The sequence below is a fragment of the Rhyacophila brunnea genome, unplaced genomic scaffold, assembly GCF_057557595.1.
Source record: "Rhyacophila brunnea isolate RB1 unplaced genomic scaffold, BYU_Rbru_1.0 scaffold_18, whole genome shotgun sequence".
NCBI lineage: Eukaryota > Metazoa > Arthropoda > Insecta > Trichoptera > Rhyacophilidae > Rhyacophila > Rhyacophila brunnea.
Window position 1 is genome coordinate 38,928,436 of NW_028232837.1, and position 13,156 is coordinate 38,941,591.

General features: G+C 37.0%; 2 protein-coding genes across 2 annotated transcripts in view; both read right to left on the reverse strand.

Moving 5' to 3' along the window:
• The window catches only part of Root (ciliary rootlet coiled-coil, rootletin), a 131,010-nt gene that overhangs the window by 111,989 nt on the left and 5,865 nt on the right, over nt 1–13,156 (reverse strand). The window lies entirely within an intron of this gene.
• On the reverse strand, nt 449–2,900 carry LOC147073495 (uncharacterized). The gene has a single exon (XM_085945193.1). The coding sequence runs from the start codon at nt 2,335–2,337 to the stop codon at nt 832–834; it is 1,506 nt and encodes a 501-aa protein (XP_085801319.1). The 5' UTR covers nt 2,338–2,900; the 3' UTR covers nt 449–831.

A 13,156-nucleotide genomic window follows, 5' to 3' on the forward strand; every position in this document is an offset into this window, starting at 1 on the left:
TAGATAAACTGCCATTCATTATGATGGTGTAAAATTAGTAGGAGCAGGAGCGACATACATTTCCCTACTTATCTAAATCATGATAAATTTATTTTTAAATAAATCGACTGGACAGTCAGTTCCCATCAATATCAGTTTCATTCGGTTGTAAATGTCTTAACGAACGAAACCAGTATTGATCAGTTGAAAAAAAGGTGGATGATGTAAAAAAATTAAATTGTGTTTGTTTTTTAATTAGTATGACGGTAGGTAACCTAATATTAGATATGATTATAAATTATAATCAATGAATGCTCATTTCAGTGTGATGATGCAGCACGTGGTACTCGTACCTACATGATTATTATGAACTTTATAAAATAATAGATACTACATACTACAATACTATTTTTTCGATTAAAATCAGTCTATAGAAATATAGAGTGTAATAAAATGAAACCGAAGAAGAAAAACATCAAATAAGTTAAGAAAACAACAAATCCATAATATAACAATTTATTTGGTAGATACTAACAAAAAAATAAAATTATTAATAAAATTATTAAAAAATAGGATAAAACAATTATTTGTACTTCATTATCTTGTAATGTTCTAAAATAAGTAGACGCCTTTGCAGATCTTCATACAAAAAATGAGACAATTAAATAAAATTTCGTAATATCAATCGCCACTGGGCGGATGGCGCGTTTTAAAACGTTCGTCACCATTAAAACTTGGGCACAATCACATAACGCTGGGCGCTAACACGAATCGTCTGTCGAAACGACGCGACGGAGTCTGGGTTCTCTCTCCCGGGGCGAGGGCGAAGGCGAGGGCGAAGGCGAAGACGCTTCAGCGAAGAGGCCGACGGGCGTCGCGCTCCTTCTTGTTCTTCTCGAAGTCGACGACGCTAGAGAAAGGCAAGCGAAGCCGGTAGTAGGCGCAGTAAGGGAGAGGGTCCCAGAACGCGAAGAGAGCCTCCCGCCTGTCGAGGACCGTGCCCATCAGCTTGCCCACGGCCCGCTGACAGGGGCGGGTGTGAGGGTGCGGGCTGGAACTCGGGTGGCAAATGTACGGCAGCGAGACGCCGACCTTCGCCCCGAGGGGCACCACCGCCCCTCCCGGACGCTCTCGCGCGAAGCGGAAGGTGACGTGACCGGTCACGGGCTTTCGCACGTGCAGCCTCAGGAAGAAATTTTTCAGCCAGTTGTCGATCTCCACGTTATTCTCGCGAGCGAGCGTCCCCGCGCTGCGGTCAATCTTGCAGGTGACGTTGGCGACGACGCGAGAATCTTTGACGGTGGTGCAAGTGAGGAAGCGGTCGCCGCTCGGGTCGCGGACGACGACCCACGGCTTCTCCTCGCTCATCTCGCGCCCCAGACGAAAGTCCGCCTCGGAGGCGGGCATCACAAACTTTATCCGCTCTTTTATCCCGGAAGGGCCGCAGCTCGCCATGAAGTGTCTGGTTTCCGCGGAGTCGTCTCCGCTACCCCGATACCAATCTTCGACGTCGCCCTTGGAGGTGACGCGCGCGTAGAGCGGGGTCTGTTTTCCCATTTCCTCGCAGCGATCCAGAACCTCGGCGATGTCGTCGAGCACGGAGACCTCCGCGAGCCCCGGCACGAAGCACGAGCACCCGAGCACTTCCAGGTGAGGCTTCGCGACGGCGTCGTAGTACGCGGACGACGACGCGCACACGGGAACGTAATAGTTGACCTTTTCCAGCTCTGCGATTTCGCACAGGGCCTTGACGTAGTTCTGCGGACAGTCGGGCCGGGGCTTGGCGACGGTGTAAAACTTGTCCACGGCGGCCGAATAGCGGGCGAGGCCGACGAGGCCCTCGATTTCCACGACGACGACTCGGGCTCCGGAGCAGTAGAAGTTTCTGATCAGGTGGAGCGCTTGGACCGTGCTGCCCCCGCTGATCATGACGACGGTCTTCTTTCGGCTTCCCTGCGAAGCTTGAAAAAGATTGAGCGGGTATTGTACGCATTTCCAAAATATCCACAGCCAGGCCGATATCCACAGAGTGGGGATCACGACGAGCATCTGTCCCCAAGAAGGATTTAAAATCTGAGATAGAGCCCACCTCAGCGTACTTATGAAGTAGACGGGGTATCGCGTGATCCGATGGAGTGGACCGCTCTCTTCCGATTCGAGGTCGTCGTCGGGCGAACCGGAACTCTCTTCCGGTATCAGAGAGAAAGTGCTCGAAAAACTTCTCCGCAGGGTCGAAATTGGCGACGGCGTCGGGCGAGCTTTGGGCTTGACTCCTTCCGGATAAGGGTCGTAGGTGGCGGATAAATCCCCCGCTGACTGCACGAAGTGCGAAAAGTTATCTGTCGCGCAAGCGGGCATCTTGATTGCGGGCGCTAGACTTCGGTTCCACTTCACTTCGATCGAGTTCGGAATTGGATATCTCTATAGTCACAATTGAATTGGCGGCACTCACTCCGAAATGTTCGTTCGAATTGGACAGCGACGATGACACAACATCCCGAGAGAGCGGACTGCGAACGATTGAAGAATTGTTGATGTTGATATATCGTTCCACTCGCTGAGAAAATACGAAAACACAAAACTATCTGTACTCTGACCTGAAGCTAATCTTCCTCGCGCTGACGTACTGCGACACTCGCGTTTCTTTGCGAGCGATAACGACTTCTGACATATCTGCGATCGAATTTATAATATTTTGTCAAGATAATCCCTCAAAAAATAGTAGGTATAGGTACTGTCGATTACGGAGGCAACGCTGACGTTCGTTTCTCGAATGACACTGACCGAAGACGAAGACGATCGGCAGACGGGTACCCTCGCTGCCAGATTAAAACTGAATATAGACAGACACGGATACACACACTCGCACGGCCAGAGACGATAAGGAGCCGAGGCTCACGGTGGAAAAAACATATTCTCGTCTCGTTATCTGGTGTCGAGCGCCCGCGCCGCGCCGGCGTCTGGCGACCTATGGACGCCGGACTGCTCCTTTGCACCGTCAGAGGCGAATTGAGGGCATTTTAAAATCTCGTCACTCCTCGAAATATGATAACGATCTGTTAGGGCGCATGGTCAGGGCCGTAGCTAGAGGGAGACATTGAGGAGAAATACGCTAACACGCATTGAAACAAAAATACGTGAATTTGACAGACCCGGAACCCACTAATCCGACCATTGTATAGGTTACGTCTTATTATCCATTTTTTAACCATGGGGCCTTAAATTGAATACGGTTCAGGGGCGTCTGGTGCCCAAATCGCCACTGCGCCGGTTCCTCTTCACCTTCAGTATGTTTTCGTCGTACCTATAACATAAATTTGCTCCGCAGAATCCATATTTTGATTCTTTTCAGTGCCGTGAATTAGGTACGTAGGTACTGATTTGATATTGTATACTTGTTAATAATTATCATAATTGATAACATAATAGTTATTTAAGTATGTTATAATAGGTAACGAGTTCGAAATGTGTACCGCTGCTATAGTTGTAGATACCTAAGTTATAAGGGCTCTCAGTAAAATGACGAAGTAAAAATCAGCAGATGACGCTGCTTTTTTATCTACGAGTACTAAATACAAAAATATTTTTCACTATCTTGGAATATTATATTTTCATGCATTATGTTTATTTGTATTATCCATTGGAATAGGTAGATAGTATATTAATGCTAAACTAGTGGGGTTCCGGACCTCGACGACCCAATTCCTGCGCATCTATTCTATACACAAGGCTGCTTTGAGTAACATATTTATGTATTGAGATATTATAATTGTTACAAGTTAGCCGTCTAAACTGTCAAAATTGTCTAAAAAGTATTTAGGTATGGTACCAATATTGAAGCTAGATTTGATATAAATAAAAAGGATTTCAAATTATACCTACAAACTTATATTTTTATAAAAATCGATGTTTTTTAAAATAAATATTAAAACTATGAATTACTCAAAAATCTTTTAGGAACAATATAGAAAACTTAATAAACTAAATTTTAATAATAAATATGACAATATGTAATAATAAGATGGGATCCTTTAACAAATTCACATTTTATTAAAATTGTAAGTTTATCTATAGTATTATTCTATTTAATGTTTTCAGATACATTTATTCATTAATTAATACAGTTTAAATAATTGTAAATTATTATCAAAAAAATGTTTCAAATTGCAAGCTTCGTATTTTTCCGCTAGGTGCCTCTGGTAGGTAGAGAATTGAAAGGATTTAAAGTTATACCTACCTACAATATGTTTTTTCAGAAAAAACGTTTTTTATTTAAACAATGAATGACTCAAAGAAATCATAAAATAATATGAATGTAATAATAGTATCAAATAGAATAAATTTGATCGTACAATGTAACGCACATAGTGTAGGTACTTAATGTATTGATTATTTGAAACACTAAAATGTAGTAAATTGCATCTTTCGTAGGTACTCTGTCACATCACTAGTGCATTGTTTAGGGGTGGCACAATGCCATTAGGACGACAAACGAAGGAATGAATGCGATCATTACAACTGAATATCAATAGCGGTTTTCCAAAATGCAGACGATGCGGTCGCTACGTTAGAAAGTACCATCATAGTTTAAAAAAATTATATGGGGAGGCCTCCAAACTTGTCAGTGCCTCAGACCTCTATGTACCTAAAACCACCACTATTTGAGAGTAGGTTTAGTAAAAATACTCTTCCTGAGTAGGTGATGACATGTGTACGTAAAATTGTTCAAGATCTTTTGCGGTTAGTCTGTTCTAAGATTTTTTCCTAATGAATTTGCATATAACTTGAGACTAAAAATTCTAACTTTGTTCCCTTTGATCAGAAAAAATAAATGAAAAGTAGCTGTTGTATTAGCGGCGACATCTAGCGGTAGAGTTACAAATCATGCAACATATGTAATATAATTTTCTGAAAAATGTAAATTTAAAATTGTTTTAACTACTAATCAATACAATATAATATTATGTAAAACGTATAAAAACATAACCTCCAAATTAAAATAAAAAAGCTTTAAAAGTAGCATACATAGAAGGCAAAGAATTACATAAGTAATATTTTACTATGATTATTTTTACCATGCAGTTAGATAAGTTCACTTGGAGGCGTGAGAGAAATTTTTGACTTATTCATAGTTTTAATGTGTTTTTATTTAATATAAGAAATATTAATGACGATAAAAATGCATTTAACAATAATATTTTTTATTTGAGTCGAATCGAGCTTTGGCATAAGTAATATAAAATTATATTTTATATTATTTAACTATGCGTTATGTTTTCCAGTAGCGAAGAGTGTTTGTTGGAGGGAGGTCAACGCTGGGTAGCCGAACAGAACAGTGCGTACTTGGACATTGTTCAATTATATTATTTCAGATATAAATTTATGATTGGTGATTTTTTTAACACTACAACGGGCAACGAAGGAAAAAAATCCCTGGAATCAAATCTGGAACCCCTGGTCTGAGAAACTAGTAGTTTACTCATACTATGAAGGCTGCCAAAATAGAATAGATTATTTTTCAAAATAACAAAATATCATTATTTTTTTATTTAATACTGAATACACACAAGATTTAGGTACATATTATGTTAGCTTTATGTTATTAAAAATTCACCATTTTGAAACACCTCAGAAACATAGGTAAGTACTAAGAAACTGCCCTCGTGTCTCCATGCGAATACGGTGTGGAATTGCAGGAGAGCGTTGAATGTTTTTAGTGGAGGAGGGTTGCTTCAGGATGAACACTGATTATGGTGAACTGATTGAATTTATTGATGTACAGTAGAAATTACAAACTTATGTAGGTATACAATATTGTATTTGTACAACGCGGGTGAAAAGAGTTTTGGAGTATTTAGAATGCATCTAAATATTATTTCAGTCCTTGTACGATGCGTGCACGGGACAGGAGTATTAACTTTGTGCATTTGGGGCAGGCACAGTGACCCGAATGCGTCTCAAATTGACTTTATGAGCGAGGGCATAGCTTGCAGCGTAGGTATAGTTGTCTGTTATAAAAAGACAATGTCAACACTTATTAGAAAATACTAAAATAAAAATTAGGTCGAATGGGATTCAAACTGTCATCATTCACTCCGAACAGTGAAACATGTGAGCAACATTTTTTCTAGAAATGTTGCTACTTGATTGGTGTGTTTCTAAGGTTTTTCAAGGTTTGTTTTTTCAGGAATGTTTTTGTTTAAAAAGTGATTCATAGTCAGTTTATCATACTACTAGGGGAAAGCAGGTAGGATTCGTACACAGGGAGCATTCGTACAGTGGCGATATCTTCACTATCCAATTCATTGGCGTGCTCGCGTTTGTGTGTGTGACTCCCGCTCATACTCATAGTGTAACTGCGGGGCAGGGCATCAGTGCGGCCAACAGCTTCGACGGAGCACGCCGATACGTGTTTTCGCTCTACGTAAGTATTTTTTGTATTCACTTTTGAACACGCTTAACTGTTATAAGTTTTGCACGAATGTTATAAGTGACTTAATATAGTTTATGAAGTGATAACTTCGTTTAATAAGTAAATAGTCATTTTAGGCTAACTATAGCGGCTATTTTTATTTTCAATTAATTTGTTGATTTCTCGGTTTGGGGTACCTTCGTGCAGTTATGAGTGGGGTAGATTCGTACTGTACGAATGCTCCTCATTCCTAACTGCGTGGCAGTAGAAAGATTGTTCACCAAAAATATTATTGTTACAGAACCATGCCGCAAATATATGTGAAAAAGGGGACAAGAACAAGAGACGTTGATGAAGATGCAATGATGCAAGATGCAGCCGTTAGAATCTACGTAAGGTGGACAATCAACTTCTACAGCGGGCCAAGATGCCAATGTGCCAGAAACTCTACCTGCAGAAACAGAGATTACTCAACAAGATCTTCCATGGAGTTCAGCGCCATTATCACCCTCCTTGCTATCACCTACAACTGTGCCTGCATCTTCATCAACTGTAGGATTAATAACCAGGAAAATCGAGAATATATACAGATACCCCTGAAAAAAATAGACTAGAAGAAATAGAAAAAGCAAAAAAGTTGAAGAAGCAAGAGCAAGAGAGGAAACAAAGGGCTAAGGAGATGAAGCGAGCATTACATTTACTGTCAGGTACAAGAACCAAAACAAAGAGACAGAAGAAAACTTCAGGGACAACTAAACCAAAGAGGCAAAATAAAACTGTAAAGACTGATAGTCAGGATGAAACTGATTGTGAGGTTGAGGCTAATATGAGTTTAAGAGAAAGTTCTTGTTCTCCCATCGAAGAGACGTTTAAAGATCGGATACTGAGAATGAAACTCCAGTTACGTCAGAGAACATCAAAGAAGAACGCTTTGTGATAGTAGAGTTCAAGAAAACAAAGACCGTTTTATATTATCTTGGACAAGTGCTTAAAAAATATAGTCCCGTTGAATACAAAGTTTCATTTTTGAGGAAGAAGCCTCATACCTGGAAATTTGTCTTTCCCACTACCAAAGATGAAGGAACAGTTTACATATCAGATGTGGTATGTGTTTTCCCGCTAACAAAATCTGCTTTTACAGCAAGAACAGCCCGGATAATATTTAGCTTCGAAAAAGACCTATCTATGTATAATGTTGGATAGTACAACTATTAAATACATAAGATTAAGACCTATTACTTTAATAGTAAATTTTATAATGTTGATTTATTCGTACCTTTATTAACAAAAAAATAAATAAAAGTGTTATGCTTGTATGCCTAAGTAGTTATAAGCACTTAACAATAATAACTGTTAATTATTATTACATGCAGGCTGATTCTGTGTTAGCTTTGATCTCAATACATGATTATATTACATTGAATAAATAGCATTTTCTTTGACTGTACGAAGGTTCCCCATTATGTACGAATGTGCCCCACACTATGTACGAAGCTACCCCACGTGTGGGGTAGTTTCGTACGTTTTCCATTTTTCAGAAAAGTTACCGTAGCTTTGCCATGCTGATTTGTATCTAAACTACACTTCACTATTATTAAAGCCAAATATATTGGATATATAGCAACATTAAAGTTATTTTAAAATATCTTACAGTTTTGTTTTTATACGATTTAGAGTAAAAAGTGTACGAATCCTACCTGCTCTCCCCTATATACTAGATATCAGTAGCGAAGGGTGGAGGTAGGCTATTGAGATCCACCATAATTTTTTTTTTTTTTTTTTTTCGACCATGTCCGATCCTGATAGGATCATATGGGCCTCCACAGAGTGGAGGTTTGTATTGACAGATTTTGTTTTTTACGAGAAATGGATGTCAGCCACTTGCTCAACCTATTAGGTCCATACCCTGACACACACAAATTGAAAAACAATTTTTGTACTTGCCAGACCCAGGATTCGAACCTGGGACCCACGGCTTTGTAGTCCAACGCTTATGCCGCGCGGCCACCGTGGGCGTCATTGAGATCCACCATAAATACTTTACATTAAACTTTGTTAGTCATACAGAAAAATCCGTGTGTACGTGTATATATTTTAGCGACACATGAAAAATTAACACTCCAATAACCTCATTGATAGGTGGGAACACACAGCTCCAGTATAATATTAACGCGCAACGGACAACATAACAACAACAAACAAAAATGGTCAGTTACCGGTGAAAACGATAAAGATTAGCTAGAAAATTGAAACAGAATGCAATGGCGGGTTTAGGACTGATTTTGGGTACCCACCCCACAATAAAAAAATAAATGATGACAATATTGATTGGTGGTTTATTTTTTGTGTATAAGTATGTGGCTATGTAATTGGCCCTTCTGATGTTAGTAGCAGTTGATGTTAGACGCAACATTTAAAGATTTTGGCATAATTTAATAATAGTATGACTGTTTGAACAGTTTCAAGCCCCTCTTTTAAATCTTCAGATGAATCGACTGCGTCATCAGAAAACCTCCGCCAACCGAATGTGATGATTGATAATCTACATGTAAAAATAGACAAGAGTCAAAGAAGATGGGATAATTGATAATTCACATGTAATAACACTGGGGAAAATTATGATGTATCTGTAAAATCATATTATGATTATCAGCTGTTTTATTCACCCTATTAAAAATGCATTTTTATGAAAATATGGAGGAGACACAGATTACCTAGACTATTATTAAAGGTGGTTGAATCCGTGGCATAGACTGACACCACCAAATTTTTATTTTGCTGGGATGTCACTGCAGTCCGCACCGCATGCTTTAATATCATTATTTTTAGTAGGCAAAGTCCAGGCAAAACGAATATGTTAATGGAACATAATAAAAAGTAGAAATATTATAACCCTGCTTCACTCTTATTATATTTGCATTTTATTTACGAGTTAAAAAAATAAAAGTCAAATTTAATTTCTTGAAAGCAATCATGACATTATGATGGTAAAATTCCAAATAATTGGATCGTCAGATTGATTTTTGAAGTTATTTTAGGAATCGTCAACAATGCGTATCGTATGGCCTCCATCAGTCACATCTTTCTTCAGCATTTGAAACAATTTCTGGTGTCCCTCAGGGTTCAAACTTGAGGTTATTGCTGTTCAAATAATTAATGTAATTAGGATATTATCGTTTACCAAAGCCTCACAAGTATTGTTTTTCCAATATGTAATGCAACGCAGAGCTCTCTCGCAAATATTATCTGAAAGGGATCTTGGCATTATGTTTGACAGTGAACTGACATAATATGGTTACTATTTGTAACAAGGTTCCACAAATGTGGGGTTTCATCTTGCGTACTTCCCGGGTCTTTATATGTACCTTTGTTACTGTATTAAAAGTTCATAATAATGCCTTAGTTAAAAGCAGGCTTGAGAGTGGGCCTATTATAATTGTCTGGGGCTATATGGATATCATCCGTTGCTCTATCTGACTCACTGTCTCTTAGGTATGTTTAACATACTGTAGTTTAAAGTTTAGAAGAGATCTATATTTGAGTAGCTTGATGTCAAAGTGGGCCAAACGCAATTTTTAACGAAATGTATGTTTAAATTGATTGTGGTAGTGCAAGTGATGCTCTTCTCAAGAAATCAACCAAAAGTATCAAAACCGGTAGTTTTCATAGAGATTTTTGAGTTTAAAGTTAGTATGTTATATGAAAAACGGACACTTTTCACACATGCTTGTGAGTCTCCTGTAAAATTCTGTAAATGGCGTTTGGCCTACTTTGATATCAAACTACTCATTTGACCAAATATTTTTTTCTGACTTGTACACGGTGTTAACGGAAACTCTGCCATTCTTGGTAGTATTGACTCATGTGTCCCCTGATAATTACCTTAGAAATCAGAAGCATTCATTGTTTGTTCTCCAAATTTGCAGAACTACCCTGACATTGGTAATGCCAATTATTGGGTAGGTAGTAATAACCTCGTTCAATCGTATCGCTTCTGACATTGATGTTGTTTTATAAGATAGGGTCTGTTTTGTTCACTCCGTGTGCTTCCATGTACATACTTTTTTTACTCATATTACTTACCCTGTATTATTATTTAAATTATGCTAACATCTTTTTTGGATAATATGTTATATTAAAAGTTTATCAAAGTATTTTACCATGATTTCAAGAGATGGCAGTGTGTGTATAATATATTAAATTATTGGGTCTAGAATAATGAGTGTAAAGTACAACGTGAATATATGCTAATTTTCTATGGCCGGCCTTGCGGGCACGTGGCATACATCCAGTTAATATGTCAATTCAATGCGTGCACAAAGAAAGGTTTCTGAGTGATTAAATTTGAAATTAAATTTTAAAAAGTTTAGATTTTGTAAAATTCTTTATTTGTAATTGTAATTTTACAATAATCTCAACAATTTTTAAAAGGAAGACTCTCTAATCTTTATACCATTAGTCAACAAATCAACTATCTATTAATTATTCTATTTTAACAAATTACTTCAATACTTTACAACCATAACAGTACAAGTTTACTTTTTTACAATGCTCCTCTAATATTTCTTCATTCACAAATAATAGAATATTTACAAATTTAATATGCACTTAAGTAAGTAATTAATAATATAAATAATATCACACAATTAATAAATAAATATACTAATTTTATTATTGGTAGTTAAGTAATATTAATTTGTAAGCATCTTATGCTACATATGAGGCACATAAGCCAGCGGCGTAACATAGTCTTTTGCGGTTCCACGGCTCATGTCTACCCGAAGCATAAGAAAAAAAATCACCAGGGATTAGCTGAGCGCGAACAATCTCTCAATTCTCTCGGCACGCACTTGTAAATGTGTGATTAATGAATGAATGCAGAGTAATTAAAAAATTATTTAAATGATACCTTCACATGAGTCAGTCTACACTTACAGGTGAGTGATCTAATCCACTTGGAATATTTCAATCGATCAATGGAGTGCAGTTGACTAAACAATCGATAAATTTTGGTTTGGTTCAGTTAACATACATTCGCTATCAATGTTAAATTAGACAATATCAGTTGAACTATCAATTATGAAACGAAAATTCTAGAATTTGATGATTGCTGATGATAAAAACTAAATAAATTCAACAATCCTAGGGCTGAGGATTAAAGGAGTAAAAGTGACATATAAGAAAAAAATACTCAGACCCACTCCGTAAGTGCCTATTTATATACAGAAAACAGGAATCAAATGTGTAACCGTGTAGTAGGTATGAGAAGTTATAAACATTTCATTTATAGAATCTTCACGATCGTCGGTATATAAAATTATGATAATATTTTCATAGCGACATATCTAATATGAACTAGTCCAAACCGATATACATACCTGTAAACAAATTATACCATTTTTTTAAGTTTTAACACTACACAATTGCATGTTTACAATCATTTGTTTAAAAGTCGACACTGACTTGTCCGCTTGCAAACATTGCTACTGAATTACATGCAGTTTGGACATTCTATATCTTACAAATTTGTGCACTTCGATAAAAAGAACATTCTAAAAGACCACATGTCCGTGCTTTTGATGAAAAATTAAAAAAAATTCTGCACCCATGACAATACTCGGTTGTGTCAGTGCAGGTACAAAAAATATGTTCATTTCTATAAAAACATCTAAAATGTTTTAAACGTTTAATCATCTACGAGAAGATAGGTCTGGATCGGTCTCGACACCCGCATTCTTTCAAATATAGTAAAGATGACGAAACATAAAAAATGCAAGAAATATCGAACATCAATTTTGTTTATTAATTGAGTCAGCATTGTGAAATTGATAATATTAATCATATTAAATTCTACAGGTTAATTTTTAAGTCTGTAGTATTTCGATTGTAACACTATTATCAAGACTACAAAGATAAAGACTCGTCTGAAAGTATAAAATTCATAGAATGAGACGAGACGATCCCTCTCCCTCAACTACACGGAGACCGTATCGATTTAAAACTATTAAGTAATTTACTTTGGTTAAATTGATAATTTCCATGTAAGGAAAGGTAATATTTTTTAATAGTCCCAAGGCTAGAGGGTGAGAGATTATCCTGTCTCTTTCTATGAGTTTTATAATTAAGAGTAGATGAGTCATTAATCTTTGTAGTCTTGAAAATATTATGTTACATAGAAAATAGCATGTCAAATTTAATATAATTTATATTATCATAAATTTTGGTATTTAGTAATTTTAATACTACTTACTTATTTGTGCAATTTATATAACCCTAATGTCTCAGGACGTTGTCACAATTGAAATCAGTCACAATGGACTGATTTAATTAGTAAGTAATTCATTAAAGTGAAGATGTCGTAAGACGTAACCCAACTCGGGGATTACGATATTATGAATTGTGGCATTAGAAGTTCAAAATAAAATAACTACTTAACCAAATCGAAGTTTTGAATTTCTTTATAATATGTGAAGTCCGCTTACTTACGGTCGAAGACTGACAAAAGATACATACATATTCTATGTAATGAATTATAACTTCTGAAACCGTGTCGAATGAAACCGATCATTTAAAAAAAATACAAATACATGCCGATAAGTATGTCAAATTTTATTTTGCTTATAATATAATATATTGCAACAGACGGTTTATCGGCTAATAACGATAAACATTTCAAAACCAAACACTTATGATTGTCACACAATCACAAAAACGTCGTTTACCGATTATTTATATTGAAATGTGGACTTATCGATTAGTAATTGA

Coding starts and splice junctions, on each gene's coding strand:
- LOC147073495 (XM_085945193.1), bottom strand. CDS start 2,337: ATGCCCGCTTGCGCGACAGATAACTTTTCGCACTTCGTGCAGTCAGCG.